The sequence below is a fragment of the Bubalus kerabau genome, chromosome 22 (genome assembly GCF_029407905.1).
Source record: "Bubalus kerabau isolate K-KA32 ecotype Philippines breed swamp buffalo chromosome 22, PCC_UOA_SB_1v2, whole genome shotgun sequence".
Taxonomy (NCBI): Eukaryota; Metazoa; Chordata; class Mammalia; order Artiodactyla; family Bovidae; genus Bubalus; species Bubalus kerabau.
In genome coordinates this window covers 25,699,606-25,712,233 of record NC_073645.1, presented here as the reverse complement: position 1 = coordinate 25,712,233, position 12,628 = coordinate 25,699,606, and the positions used below count along the sequence as shown (strand labels likewise).

Here is a 12,628-nt window from a genome sequence, read left to right as displayed (position 1 = left end):
TTGCAGTCCAAGGGACTCTCAAGAGTCTTCTCCAACACCGCAGTTCAAAAGCATCAATTCTTCGGTGCTCAGCTTTCTTCACAGTCCAACTCTCACATCCATACATGACCACTGGAAAAACCATAGCCTTGACTAGACAGACCTTTGTTGACAAAGTAATGTCTCTGCTTTTTAATATGCTGTCTAGGTTGGTCATAACTTTCCTTCCAAGGAGTAAGCATCTTTTAATTTCATGGCTGTAATCACCATCTGCAGTGATTCTGGAGCCCAGAAAAATAAAGTCAGCCACTGTTTCCCCATCTATTTGCCATGAAATGATGGGACCAGATGCCATGATCTTAGTTTTCTGAATGTTGAGCTTTAAGCCAACTTTTTCACTCTCCTCTTTCACTTTCATCAAGAGGCTCTTTAGTTCTTCACTTTCTGCCATAAGGGTGGTGTCAGATTCTGCATGTCTGAGGTTGTTGATATTTCTTCCGGAAATCTTGATTCCAGCTTGTGCTTCTTCCAGCCCAGAGTTTCTCATGATGTACTCTGCATATAAGTTAAATAAATAGGGTGACAATATACAGCCTTGATGTACTCCTTTTCCTATTTGGAATCAGTCTGTTGTTCCATGTCCAGTTCTAACTGTTGCTTCCGGACCTGCATACAGATTTCTCAAGAGGCAGGTCAGGTGGTCTGGTATTCCCATTTCTTTCAGAATTTTCCACAGTTTATTGTGATCCACACAGTCAAAGGCTTTGGCATAGTCAATAAAACAGAAATAGACGTTTTTCTGGAACTCTCTTGCTTTTTCAAAAAAGGTAAAACTAAAGAGGAAAACAATCACTGGTTGTCAGGGGTCTGGGAGGAGGGAAGAAGGGATAGAAAGGCAAAGCACAGGGCATTTGGGGGCAGTGAAACTATTCTGTATAAGATACTCTAAGGGTGGATACAGGATATATATTTGTCAAAACCCACAGAACTATATAACAAAAAGAATGAACCCTAATGGAAACTAGAGGGCATTATCTAGTAATAATGTATCCATACTGGATCATCCATTATAACAAATATCCCATACTAACAAAAGAAATTTAGTAACAGGGAAATTACATGCAGAGGCAAGAAGGGGTATATGAGAACTCTTTGGACTATTCAATTTTCTTCAAACCTAAAACTGCTTTAAAATATAAAGCCTATTAATTAAAAATAAACATTATAGAGATTAAGATGTTTTAAAAAATGATACGACAGTTTGCATTGAATATAATGACAGAGGAAAAATATATCCTCTGCAGAGTGATAAGACAACTTCATTTCAGACCAAAAATCCTTCCCATGTTGACACTACAGATACCTCAGCTAGAACGTATGAATACTCCTGGCTTTGAAGTGTTCCTCATTTCTATACCCTCTCCCCAGAAAGAATGATCAGACAGTCCACACATTCTATGCAAGATATCCTCTGCGCTACTGGAATGCTGGGCACATCCCTGACCACACAGGAAGCACGACCACGTGAACCTGACATCCAAGTCAGAAGCATCAACTTTGTGTTCTTAGGAGTCCCAAACTTTGCTGGAAACCTACTAAAAATGGTTACAGTAAGGCTGCAGAAGCCTTGACTTAAATTTGACAAAGGATCCTGTCACCTACCCCCTTGCCATTCCCTGGCAGGACTCTTTCATTACAAACTTGTTTCAATACCCAGGTTAACATTTCCCCTGCAAAGCACTTCCTGCTTCCCTAGTCACACTCCATTAATCCAAGATACCTTTGAACTGAGGTGCATGATAGTAATAGTGGTCTGAGGGGGGCCTCCCACCACACTCCCTGTACCTTGAGGAAGGAAAGGGTGAGGACTGCTGGAGCCAAATTGCCTGGGTTGATGGCCCAGCTCCAGCATTCCCTTGCTGGGTGGATAAGTTCTCTAACATCTCTGTGCTTCAGTTTCCTTGTAAAATAAGCTTAATAATACCTACCACAAAGAGCCATTGTGAGGATTCAATGAGCTTATATAAAACACTTAGAAGAGTGCCTTGCACACAGTAGGAGCTACAATTATCATTACATGGTTTAAGATTCTTGAAGCACTGAAGACTACAGGGTGAGGGGAGACAGCCGCAAAGCCTGAGAGTCAGGTAAAGCCAAAAGCTCCTCCCAGCCCTAATTCTCACTGTTGCCTCTTTCCCAGGGACTCTGCAACTCTTACCAAGTATATACATTGGGTATTTCAAAGACAGGAGCTAAGTATGACTTTTCATTGATCTCCACCACTACCCAAACACATCACCTTCTCCAGTGTTCTGCCTGTTGTTCTTGTTGTTTAGTCGCTCAGTTGTGTCCAACTCTTGTGACCCCATGGACTGTAGCCCACCAACATCCTCTGTCCATGGGATTTCCCAGGCAAGAATACTGGAGTGGGTAACCATTTCCTTCTCCAGGGGATCTTCCTGACCCAGCAATGGAACCCATGTCTCCTGCATTGGCAGGTGGATTCTTTACCACTGAGCCACCTGGGGAAGTCCATTCTGCCATTGTTGGGACTCAGTGCAGCTCTGCTGTTGGAGTGTGCTGCACAGCCTGGTGCTCTGTGGAGAGCTCAGCAGGCAGGTTAGCAAGCTGCAAAGGGATGTGCAGGGATGGGGGCCCACTCCCAGGGGGCTCAGGTCAGTGAGGACAAGACCTCTCCACACACATCTTAGGACCAGACAGCAGAACAGAGCTACTGAAAACAGGAAATGTAGTTGACTGGGAGACCCAAGAGGCGGGACAGAGGAATGAATTTAGGAGCCAAAGACCAGAGTCCTGAGTCAGGCTCTCTGAGTCAGAATACTGGGCAAGGGAGATGCTGGCAAACCCAGACCCAGAACATGGCAGGTGTGAGGACCAGCATAGTTGGGAAAAACTGCGGCATGGAAGATGGGAGTCAAAAAGAATGTGCTAGCATAGCAGAGAAGAATGCTGGGACTTCAAGATCTGATCATATCAAACCCATAAGGGCTTCCGAGTTTCTTCCCCTCTCCCTGCAGGAAGAGGAAACTTCCCAATGCTGACCAACCTGGCACCACACCAGCCTGGCAGTCACCCCAGATTAATCAGGCCTCTCGGACTGTTCAGTCAGTTTGACTGGGCCAGCTCAAGGAATCTCTTCCCAACTGCCCCCTTACTGAAGGACTCCTTGAACTGGAAAATTTAGAATCTTTACACCATGAAGGAAGAGAGAATCCATGTTGCAAATGAAATGCTTTACAGAGGATAAAGCCACATACCCACACAGATCTGCTAAGAACCCTACAATGTCTCAGGTCTTCCGTGGTTACAAAAGAAAAGGAATTCTCAAAGTTTCAAAATTCAAGATCCGGGGCCTGAAATTCAGCCCAGAGCAGTAGTTTCTGCCTCAGGGAGAGCTCTATTCCTACTGCTGACCCTTCTGCCCATTCCTGGGCCAAGACCAATAGCCCAGGTCTCCTGCCCTTAGCAGAGAACATCACCATTTCACACGGTCATACTGAAACTAACCACCTCTGAGATGAAAGACAGAGAGAGGAACCAAAGCGTCAGCAAGGCCTGCCTTCCAGTGAACTTGCAAAGGATTTCCTCAGCCTGCTGTGCCCAGCCAGGGAGAGGGCCTACCATCTGTGGGTGTCTAGAGAGGCAATCCAGTTGTCAGCCTCTGGAGAGCCCTGGGAAGAAAGCAAAGGCCAACTAGTAGAGGACCTGCACTCCCAGAACAGGTATGTTATGGCAACAAGCAGAATCTCCACTGGAAACCCCAGGGGATGAAATGGCATGTTAAAAAGTTCCTGCCAACCAAGTTCTGAGAGAGGAAAATGAGCATTTCCCAACTGCAGGGGACCAAGGCCACGCAAAACAACAAGTGGAAAAGTTAATCTGTATCCAGTGTTTTAATAAATAATTCATTCGGTGCAGAGCCCAGATGGGAGAAACCCAAAGGGAAGAGAAGGTTCTCCACCAGCCTAGCAGAGGCAGCCATGGGGAGCCAGTAAACAGCAGCTCCAGGCCCCTGGGGTGAGAGAACACCTCTCTACTTTATGAGACATCTGCCAAGAAGCCAGGGTCTGTGGGGCAGAGCCCAGATCAACCGTGGAGGTAGCGTCGTGGTGTGGGCTCTGCCCTCTGGAGCTGCCAGCCTGCAAGCCAACACCACACAAAGGCCGGCTTTGGAACCAGCCCGGCATAAACAGCAGATGACCTGCCCAGTGGAATCCCACCAGGGAAGCCTGCCTGAGATTACAAACACACTCGGAAACTAGCCAGCCTCCTGCGCCTCAGTCAGAGCCCCTGTAGCCTGGGTCCTGTTGGGACTGCTGGCAGGACCAGGGACAGCCAGAAATTCCCACGGAGAGGGGTGCTGAAGCCACTTCTTCCACAGCCCTGCAAAGCCCCACATTCCAGTCCGCAGCTGCCTGGCCACAAAAAGAAGAGCCAGAGCTGCAGGCTTCCGACAGGCATTTGGCAGCTGAAGCTCAGCTGTCTCACACCTCTCAAGCTGGGAGGGTTGGGGTGGGCGGGGAGGGGGGGGGAACCAGGACAGTCTTGGCCACTGAAATCAGCTGGGGGTGGCCTTAGGGTTCCTAGAAAAGCACGCCCATCTCCCATGTGGCTGCCCCGAGGTGGAACTTGTTCCAGCTCTCCAACTTTAGAAACAGCCTCTTGAGAACCTTTTAATTCAAACAAGTGCTCTCTTGTCCTGTTTCTTTAGTGAATGTGAACGGGGAAAGAACTTGGAGGGAACTGGCCAACCCAGGGCTCATCCAATCAGTTTGCCATTCACCCCTCTCAGGGCTACCAGGGTGGGGCTCCCCTCCTGCTCACTGAAGAAAGCCTTCCAGGAGCAAGAAGAAACCCAGGGACCCCCACCCCCCGGGCTTCTGCCTGTTCTGTCCCTGTCCTCCATAAGCTATGAGGATAAAATAAGACCTTAATGGGAAGAGGTACACAGTAGGCATTTAATAAATGCCATTGACTGATTAAAATGGAAAAGCAATACAGAACAATAGCTAAGAACACAGGCTTTGGGGTTGCTAGAACTGATTACTAATTTACTACATGTGCGATAAGTTCTCTACGTGTAAATTTCTATATCTATGAGCAAGAGGTAATAAGAATTCCTTATGTCATATAATTACTATAAGGATAATATAAAGAACTTAGCACTACTCTAGAATATATTCAAAACTAAAAAGAAAAAAAAGTTTGCTTATATTATTACCTTAAAGACAAACAATGCCCTGTACATATTCCTTTCTCCCCAGTCAGGAGAGAACACACAGAACATTTTAATTTTTTACTTTTCACACTTTTTTAAAAAAATTGAAGTAGAGTTGATTTACATTGTTGTGTTAGTTTCTGGTGGGCAGCAAAGTGATTCAGTCATACACATATATTCTTTTTCATTATGGTTTATTACAGGATATTGAATATAGTTCCCTGAGCTATACAGCAGGACCTTGTTACACAGAACATTTTAGATGTCAGGAGACCCTGCTGCTAACAGGTCAGGAGACATTAACTTGCTGTATGGCCTTTGGTAGGCTACTGTACTTTCTCAATTGCACAATTAAGAGAGATGGACTAAATCAGTGTTTCCCATTCGTCTGTGACTAAATAATACCGACTCATACTTTCTAAAAATATTCTCTTCTCAATTGTCTTTCAACTTTTCTAATCATACCTATGGCCAGGTTCAATTTGGTGTTCAGTTCAGTTCAGTAGCTCAGTCATGTCTGACTCTTTGCAACCCCATGAATTGCAGCACGCCAGGCCTCCCTGTCCATCACCAACTCCTGGAGTTCACTCAAACTCATGTCCATTGAGTCGGTGATGCCATCCAGCCATCTGATCTTCTGTCGTCCCCTTCTCCTCCTGCCCGCAATCCCTCCCAGCATCAAGGTCTTTTCCAATGAGTCAACTCTTCGCATGAGGTGGCCAAAGTATTGGAGTTTCAGCTTCAGCATCAGTCCTTCCAATGAACACCCAGGACTGATCTCCTTTAGGATGGACTGATTGGATCTCCTTGCAGTCCAAGGGACTCTCAAGAGTCTTCTCCAATACCACAGTTCAAAAGCATCAATTCTTCAGCACTCAGCTTTCTTCACAGTCCAACTCTCACATCCATACATGACCACAGGAAAAACCATAGCCTTGACTAGACGGACCTTTGTTGGCAAAGTAATATCTCTGCTTTTTAATGTGCTATCTAGGTTTGTCATAACTTTCCTTCCAAGGAGTAAGCATCTTTTAATTTCATGGCTGCAATTACCATCTGCAGTGATTTTGGAGCCCAAAAAAATAAAGTCTGACACTGTTTCCACAGCTATTTGCCATTAAGTGATGGGACCAGATGCCATGATCTTCATTTTCTGAATGTTGAGCTTTAAGCCAACTTTTTCACTCTCCTCTTTCACTTTCATCAAGAGGCTTTTTAGTTCCTCTTCACTTTCTGCCATAATACTTCACTCATACTTACTAATCTCTTGGACTGAGAAAGCTGACCTCAGGCTTAGACTCTTCTCTGACAGGCCAGAATTGAGCTAGAATTTAATAACATTGCTTTGCTATCACTATGTTTACTCTAATAAGTACCTTTAAATTACAGCAAGTGATAATGGTTTCCCATATATGGTAATGATTTAACTTTTTTTTTTCTTGGCCACAGCATGTGAGAACTTTCCCCAACCAGGGAATGAACCCATGTCCTGTGCTGTTCTAACCACTGGACAACCAAGGTAATTTGACTTTTAAAAAGATATCAGTTTTTTAAAAGGAGATTCATTTAAAGAGAACATAAAGTAGGTAATACACTTAGGTGACAAAAATTATGAAGGCAGCAGTAAAAATTTTGGAAATACTGGGCTAGAAGATTTTGAAAGCTCCTCTTAGTTCCCAAAGTGAATGTTTGTGCCCGAGAATGTCAGACTGCAGATCTCCCCCAGTCCCTTCCTACAAGGTTCCTCTCCAACTTCACTTCCTCCCTGGAGCTTCTTCCAATCCAGCAGCCCGACTACAAGTCGCTTGCTCCACTGTGCTCCCAGATCATGTTCCACATCATAGATCATAGCATTTATTTATTCAGTATCTGTACATTTATCCTCCCTCTACAGCATGTACTCCTTGAGACAGGAATTTTGCCTTGGCATATTATCCTCAAGACATCTTATCCCTAAGACATCTGCGTCCAGTGCAAAATAGAACTTCAGCACGTGATGAATGCTGAATAAACGAGCCGAGGCTTCTGCCCTTTTTTTCACTGAATGAGAAGTCAAAAGACAGTGTAAAAAGCCTATTGCCAGAAATTCATTTGTTATAATTCAAATTCAACACCTCTTAGCACTTAAGTTGGGTGAGAGAACGCTCACCTTTCTGAACTCAGTTTCAAGCGCTAAATTACATGAGAATTCATGAAACAGTTTTAAAGAGGACTCTCCACATGAAATATTTGGAAAAGCAAACTTTTCTTCAAGAAACTTATCAGGATCAAGAAGAGATCAGTCACACCAGCACAAGACCAATTACAAAGGTACTTTTGACTTCTGCAACATAGACCAGAACTCAGTAAATATCTAAGAACGTCCCTCCCATATCCTTCCAGTGACACGTTTTAATACCAGAAAATCCTAAGCTTGAATGGTAAGATAAAAGCCCAAAGGGAGGTCTCACCACTGTCATGAATGACATCTGAATATCAAAGCGTTTTATCACAGAGAAATGACACACATATACAGGGGTACTGCTGAACAAAGAAAGGCCCTTTTTCAAATTGAGAGGTTGCCTTTCCTCAAACATAGAACCTTCTCAATTATGTTCTTCATGTCACCTGGGCCTTAGACTCATATCTCAGTGGCGCGTAGACTGTAAGAATATTTAGGTCACATAGAAAACTGTATTTTTTTTAACTGGAATAAATCTGTCAACAAAAAGGTACAGGCTAGCGGCACTAAATATCCTCTGCAGGTTCTTATTAAAAATATAAATTAAAGTCCAGCACAGTCCATTTACTCCCGCATCTGTTTGCTATTCTATCTCCATTATTAATAATGTAATGCAGGGTCTTGATTCAAGCAAGATTAATTCCCCGTTCCCAAAGCCTTCTGCTGACACTGCAATGAATATGTCTGGAAGGCTATAAAGGGCAGGCCCAGGCATTGCTCCCAACACGTGATCAATGAGGAGATGGGGCCTGGGCCTCTAAGCTTAACAAGAGTGAAGAGGAAGTTGAGTTGAGCCTGTGATCAGAGAGGTGGTATAGCCCAGTGGTTAAGAGCTCAGACTCTGAACAGCTCAAGTCAATCCTAGCTCTTTTATAGCCTAGATGTGTGACTTCTGACAATTCATTCAACCCCTCCAGGGACTCAGTTTCCTCATGTACCAAACAGAGATAACAAAAAGACCTGATAAGATTGTAAAGCATTCGACACAATGATATGAAACACAGTAAGAACTAAAACAAAGCAAAAAAAAAAAAAAGAATATTATCATCTTTTTCAGAATCATCTCCAGAATCAGCCTCTTATGCTGAGGCAGGGCAGGAAGAGCCTGGCTACTCTTTCAATTTATACACACTAAGCAGCCACCACCAAGATACCAGAAAGATGGCAATAAAAAGATAATATGCAAGGCAAAAAATAGGAAAAGATATAATAGAAATCGGCTCTTGCTTAACCATACTAATAAGGGGGAGGGAAAACTACATTAAAATTGAAGAACTCTTCCTTCAAAAGATGGAAAAATTTTTTTATTATACATTATTTTAAAATTATTAGGGAACATGATATAATTGTTTAAGAGGCAATGGAGTATAGTCATTAAGAGTACTGTCTGACTGCCTGTGTTAGAATCCTGGTTTCAGCACTTTCAATCTGTATGACCTTAAGCAAATTATAGAATCTCTTTGTGTCTCAGTTTCCTCAACAGTAAAATGGGGCAAATATCAGAATCTACCAGTATTTTAGGGTTGTGGTGAAAACTAGTTAATATGTATACATATAAAGTGATTAGAAGAGTACTTGGCTCATATTAATAGTTAATGCTCAACAGCTATTGAAGTGAAGTGAAGTGAAGTAGCTCAGTCATGTCTGATTCTTTTCGACCCCATGGCCTGTAGCCTACCAGTCTCCTCTGTCCATGGGATTTTCCAGGCAATAGTCCTGGAGTGGATTGCCATTTCCTTCTCCAAACAACTATTAGGTTTTATTATTTTGTTGCTGCTATTTTTTTCAGCTGATGATGTTTAACTTAATATTAAAATGTATTTAAATTCAGTGATTAGACAGGGAAGTAGGGGAGGCAGGTAGGATTGAGAAGTGTCACAGGGCAGCAAATGGAAGATAGACTAGGATAAAAAGTGTACTGCAGCTGATCTGAGCACAGATAACTGGAGGTAAAAAGGAAGTAGGTAAGATCCACAGAGGAACAGAGATGTACATATTGATGATAAAGCAAGTAGAATAAAATCTTAATGGTAGAATCCAGGTAGTGGTATATGATTGTTCACCGTAAAACTCTTTCAACTTTGCTTCTTTTAAAATTTTTATAATAATCTAGAGGGGGGAAAAGGAAGTAGACCTAGAGGAATCAACTCAACTTTTGGGTCACAGCTATGCTGCCTGTACTCTGAGCTCAAACATCACAACAAGCTTGGAGAAACCTAACAGTTTTGGAATTCTCTCTCATCATTGACACTTTTCTGCACCAGATGAGTAGAGCTCAGGTCCTGATCTGGACCACATCAGCACAAGTAGCTACAGGCAGAGGGCAGAAACCCAGATGTTCCATGCGAGAAATGCCAAACTCAAGGGACTATGACATGATCCTCTCTGCTCAGGAAAACTTTGCTAGGGAAATTAAAATAGAGGAAATCTTGTGCAGGCTTCGGAAACAGGAGAGTGGACCTCTGACCTGCTTCTGACCTGCATGGACACTGCCCAGGTTCCAAGCGACAGGCACAGTCAGTCAGGCGGCACTTTAGGTAAGAAAGGGAGTGGATCTTGGATCTCGTAAGCCCCTAAAGGCCTAGCAGCCCCCCGGGGTCTAAGAAGTCTTGTGACTCACAAGGTGAAACAAACACCACTGTAAAAGTTAAATCAGAGCTGCCTTTTTGCACACAAACTGATGATGATATCAGTTTGCGGCCTGGGATTATAAGCAGGAGCCCCCAAAAGTGCAATATGAAGTCTCACCCGTGGGGTGGATGCACTGCTCGGTACCCTTTCCCAATTGGGACTTCAGATTGCTATCATTCGGGACTTCCCAGAACCGTTCAAGTCTGGATGTTGGTGTCGGCTCAATTTGGTGATGTACATGCTGTTACTTCTCTCTATTGTTTCTATTTGTTTTCCTTCTAATGACTGTATATTGAAATTAAGTTAATCTATTAAAAGTTGAAATTATTTATTTGTATGTAATGCGCGGTTTCTTTTGTTAACGAATCCTTCAAACCTAAAATGAAAGTAAAACTTTCAGCAAAACAAAACTCAAAAATAAGGCTCAAGGCTAGGGGAAGAGGGAGATAGAAGGCAAGAGTACACACTCACTCATGGACTCTGTTGTCGCCATAGAGATCGCTCAGGCCAAAGCTGATGTAGTGCCAGTGCTCAGGGATGTTGGCAGAGGGGCTCCCCACATTCCTGTACATGCTAACATAATCCAAGGGGTCTGGGCCACCCAACCTGCAAAAGACAAAACACAGGGATGTCAGCATAAACCTTAAAGCAGACAATGTGAAGCTAAAGGGCTCTGCCTTACAAACCTACAGGCCCCATCCTGGATGAATCTGGGGTAAAAGAGAACTAAAGGGAGGGCCACACCTCTCTAGGATAAGACCAAAGGATGGGCAGCTGGAGGTAGCCCAGCTCCACAAGCACAAGAGGCTCCCTTCTCCTATCTCAGGTAGAACCTCTCTTAGAAATAAAACAGACTGATTGCTCCCTTTGACTTCCTTCTGTTTCAAGTTACCAACCCCAAGTGGGATTGGCAGGGATTATCTCTCTTCCACAGTGCCTGTAAACACGCCAAGCTTCAAGGCAAGAAGTGCATCAATCAATGCGCCTCTGTTGAAAGACCATCCTGAGCATCTCCAATGGGCATTGTTACTGGAAGCAGAGGCTCGGCTCCACTCCTGCCTCTTAGACAGCTAATTCCTGAAAGACCATATTGTACCCTATGTTAATTATAGTTTGTTCTAAACAGACCCAATGCCTCCAGACCCCAGCCTGAACATCCCAGACCAAAGCTGATCTTTTATCATGCAAGTGACAAAGGCCAAACTTAGGCTAGCTTAGCTCTGCACAGAGAACTGCAGCAGGAGCCCGGCTGAGCCCTGTGAGGTCTTGCAACTGCAAGATGATCCCGGGAGATGGCTGCCTGAAAGGTAGAGCTGGAACATTAAATGATTTAGGGCCTCTGAGGACCACATTAGACTTCCCCATAATTCCAACCGAGAGGCAGCTGAGGAAGAGATTCAGTCATTTGCTCACTCTGAGGATTTAATTCAAGAAGGGGTCCCTTTAGCCGAGTAATTAGTGATCTTTTTAAAAGAATCCTGCTTTTCTTAAGAATGGAGAGGGAAATGTGGTAGACTCGAGAGACAGACTAAATGGAAACCATTAGCACAAGGAAGTCTGCATTTAGCCCCCAAACCCTGTACTTGAGCTGCCTTGGACATCGGACAGTTCCACAGACTGCAAAAACTTTGCTTGACCCTGGGACAAGGATGGGGTACACTTGGCATTGGGGATTATATCCTGAAAGAACACAACCAACCAAATAAAAGATGTTACACGTATGTGATCCCAGCAAACATGCCAGTAACACACGATGCAAACACTATTTAAAACCAGTAGGTTTGGTTTCACCCTCTTTTGCCAGGACATTATTTGCCTTTGCAGAAGTCCTTATTCTCTGCTGGGAAATGCTAAGTTATTTATAGGACTTGCAAGAAAGTCGCTACAAATAGCTTAGAATCTCAACGGAGTGGATTAGGAAAAGGGATAAATCTCCATGGCTTTCCTTAACTCTGCTTTTGCCAAGTTACTCACTCAGTCATGTCTGACTCTATGCAACCCCATGAAATATAGCCTACCAGGCTCCTCTGTCCATGGAGTTCTCCAGGCACAAATACTGCAGTGAGTGGGTAAATCACTCGACTAATTCCACAATCATTTGGATTTAGAAAAGTTTGTTGGGGAAAAGAAGAAAGAAAGGGTGGCTACCCCTGCAAGGACCTCATGATAACTGCAGAGCCCTGGAACAGGTGGGAATGATTACAGGCTCCATATCTACTCTAGTCTCCCTGCTGCCAAGTCCCAGTCCTGCCCGTCCTTCAGCCTAGGTCCCTCCAGCAACAAGGGGCAAAATTGTGTCCACTCTTCTGTGCTCCCCATCTACCACATCCCTGACAGCCCTGGCCAAGTCTCCCAAAGGGCATTTCATCAAAGAGAGAGGCTTTACCTCAAAACTCCGTCTGCAGAAAAGGACCAACAGTCAGACAAAATTAGCCTTTTCTCTAAGTACATAGTGTTCTGTTCTACTCACTCGGAGACCTGATAGGAAGCAGATGAGTACGTGGAAAATTATCATATTTTGCACTTGGAAAAAGATGTTATCCCAAGACCCAGATCAT

The 12,628-nt window shown here is 43.9% G+C and overlaps 1 protein-coding gene across 5 annotated transcripts in view; it reads right to left on the bottom strand.

Annotated features, from left to right (window-relative positions):
* Positions 1–12,628, bottom strand: part of SUFU (SUFU negative regulator of hedgehog signaling) — a 106,390-nt gene that overhangs the window by 90,541 nt on the left and 3,221 nt on the right. For all 5 annotated transcript variants that reach the window (XM_055560993.1, XM_055560995.1, XM_055560991.1 and 2 more), the window contains exon 2: positions 10,542–10,676. In XM_055560993.1, coding sequence (XP_055416968.1) covers positions 10,542–10,676 — 135 coding nt within the window. The remainder of the gene's footprint in view (positions 1–10,541; positions 10,677–12,628) is intronic.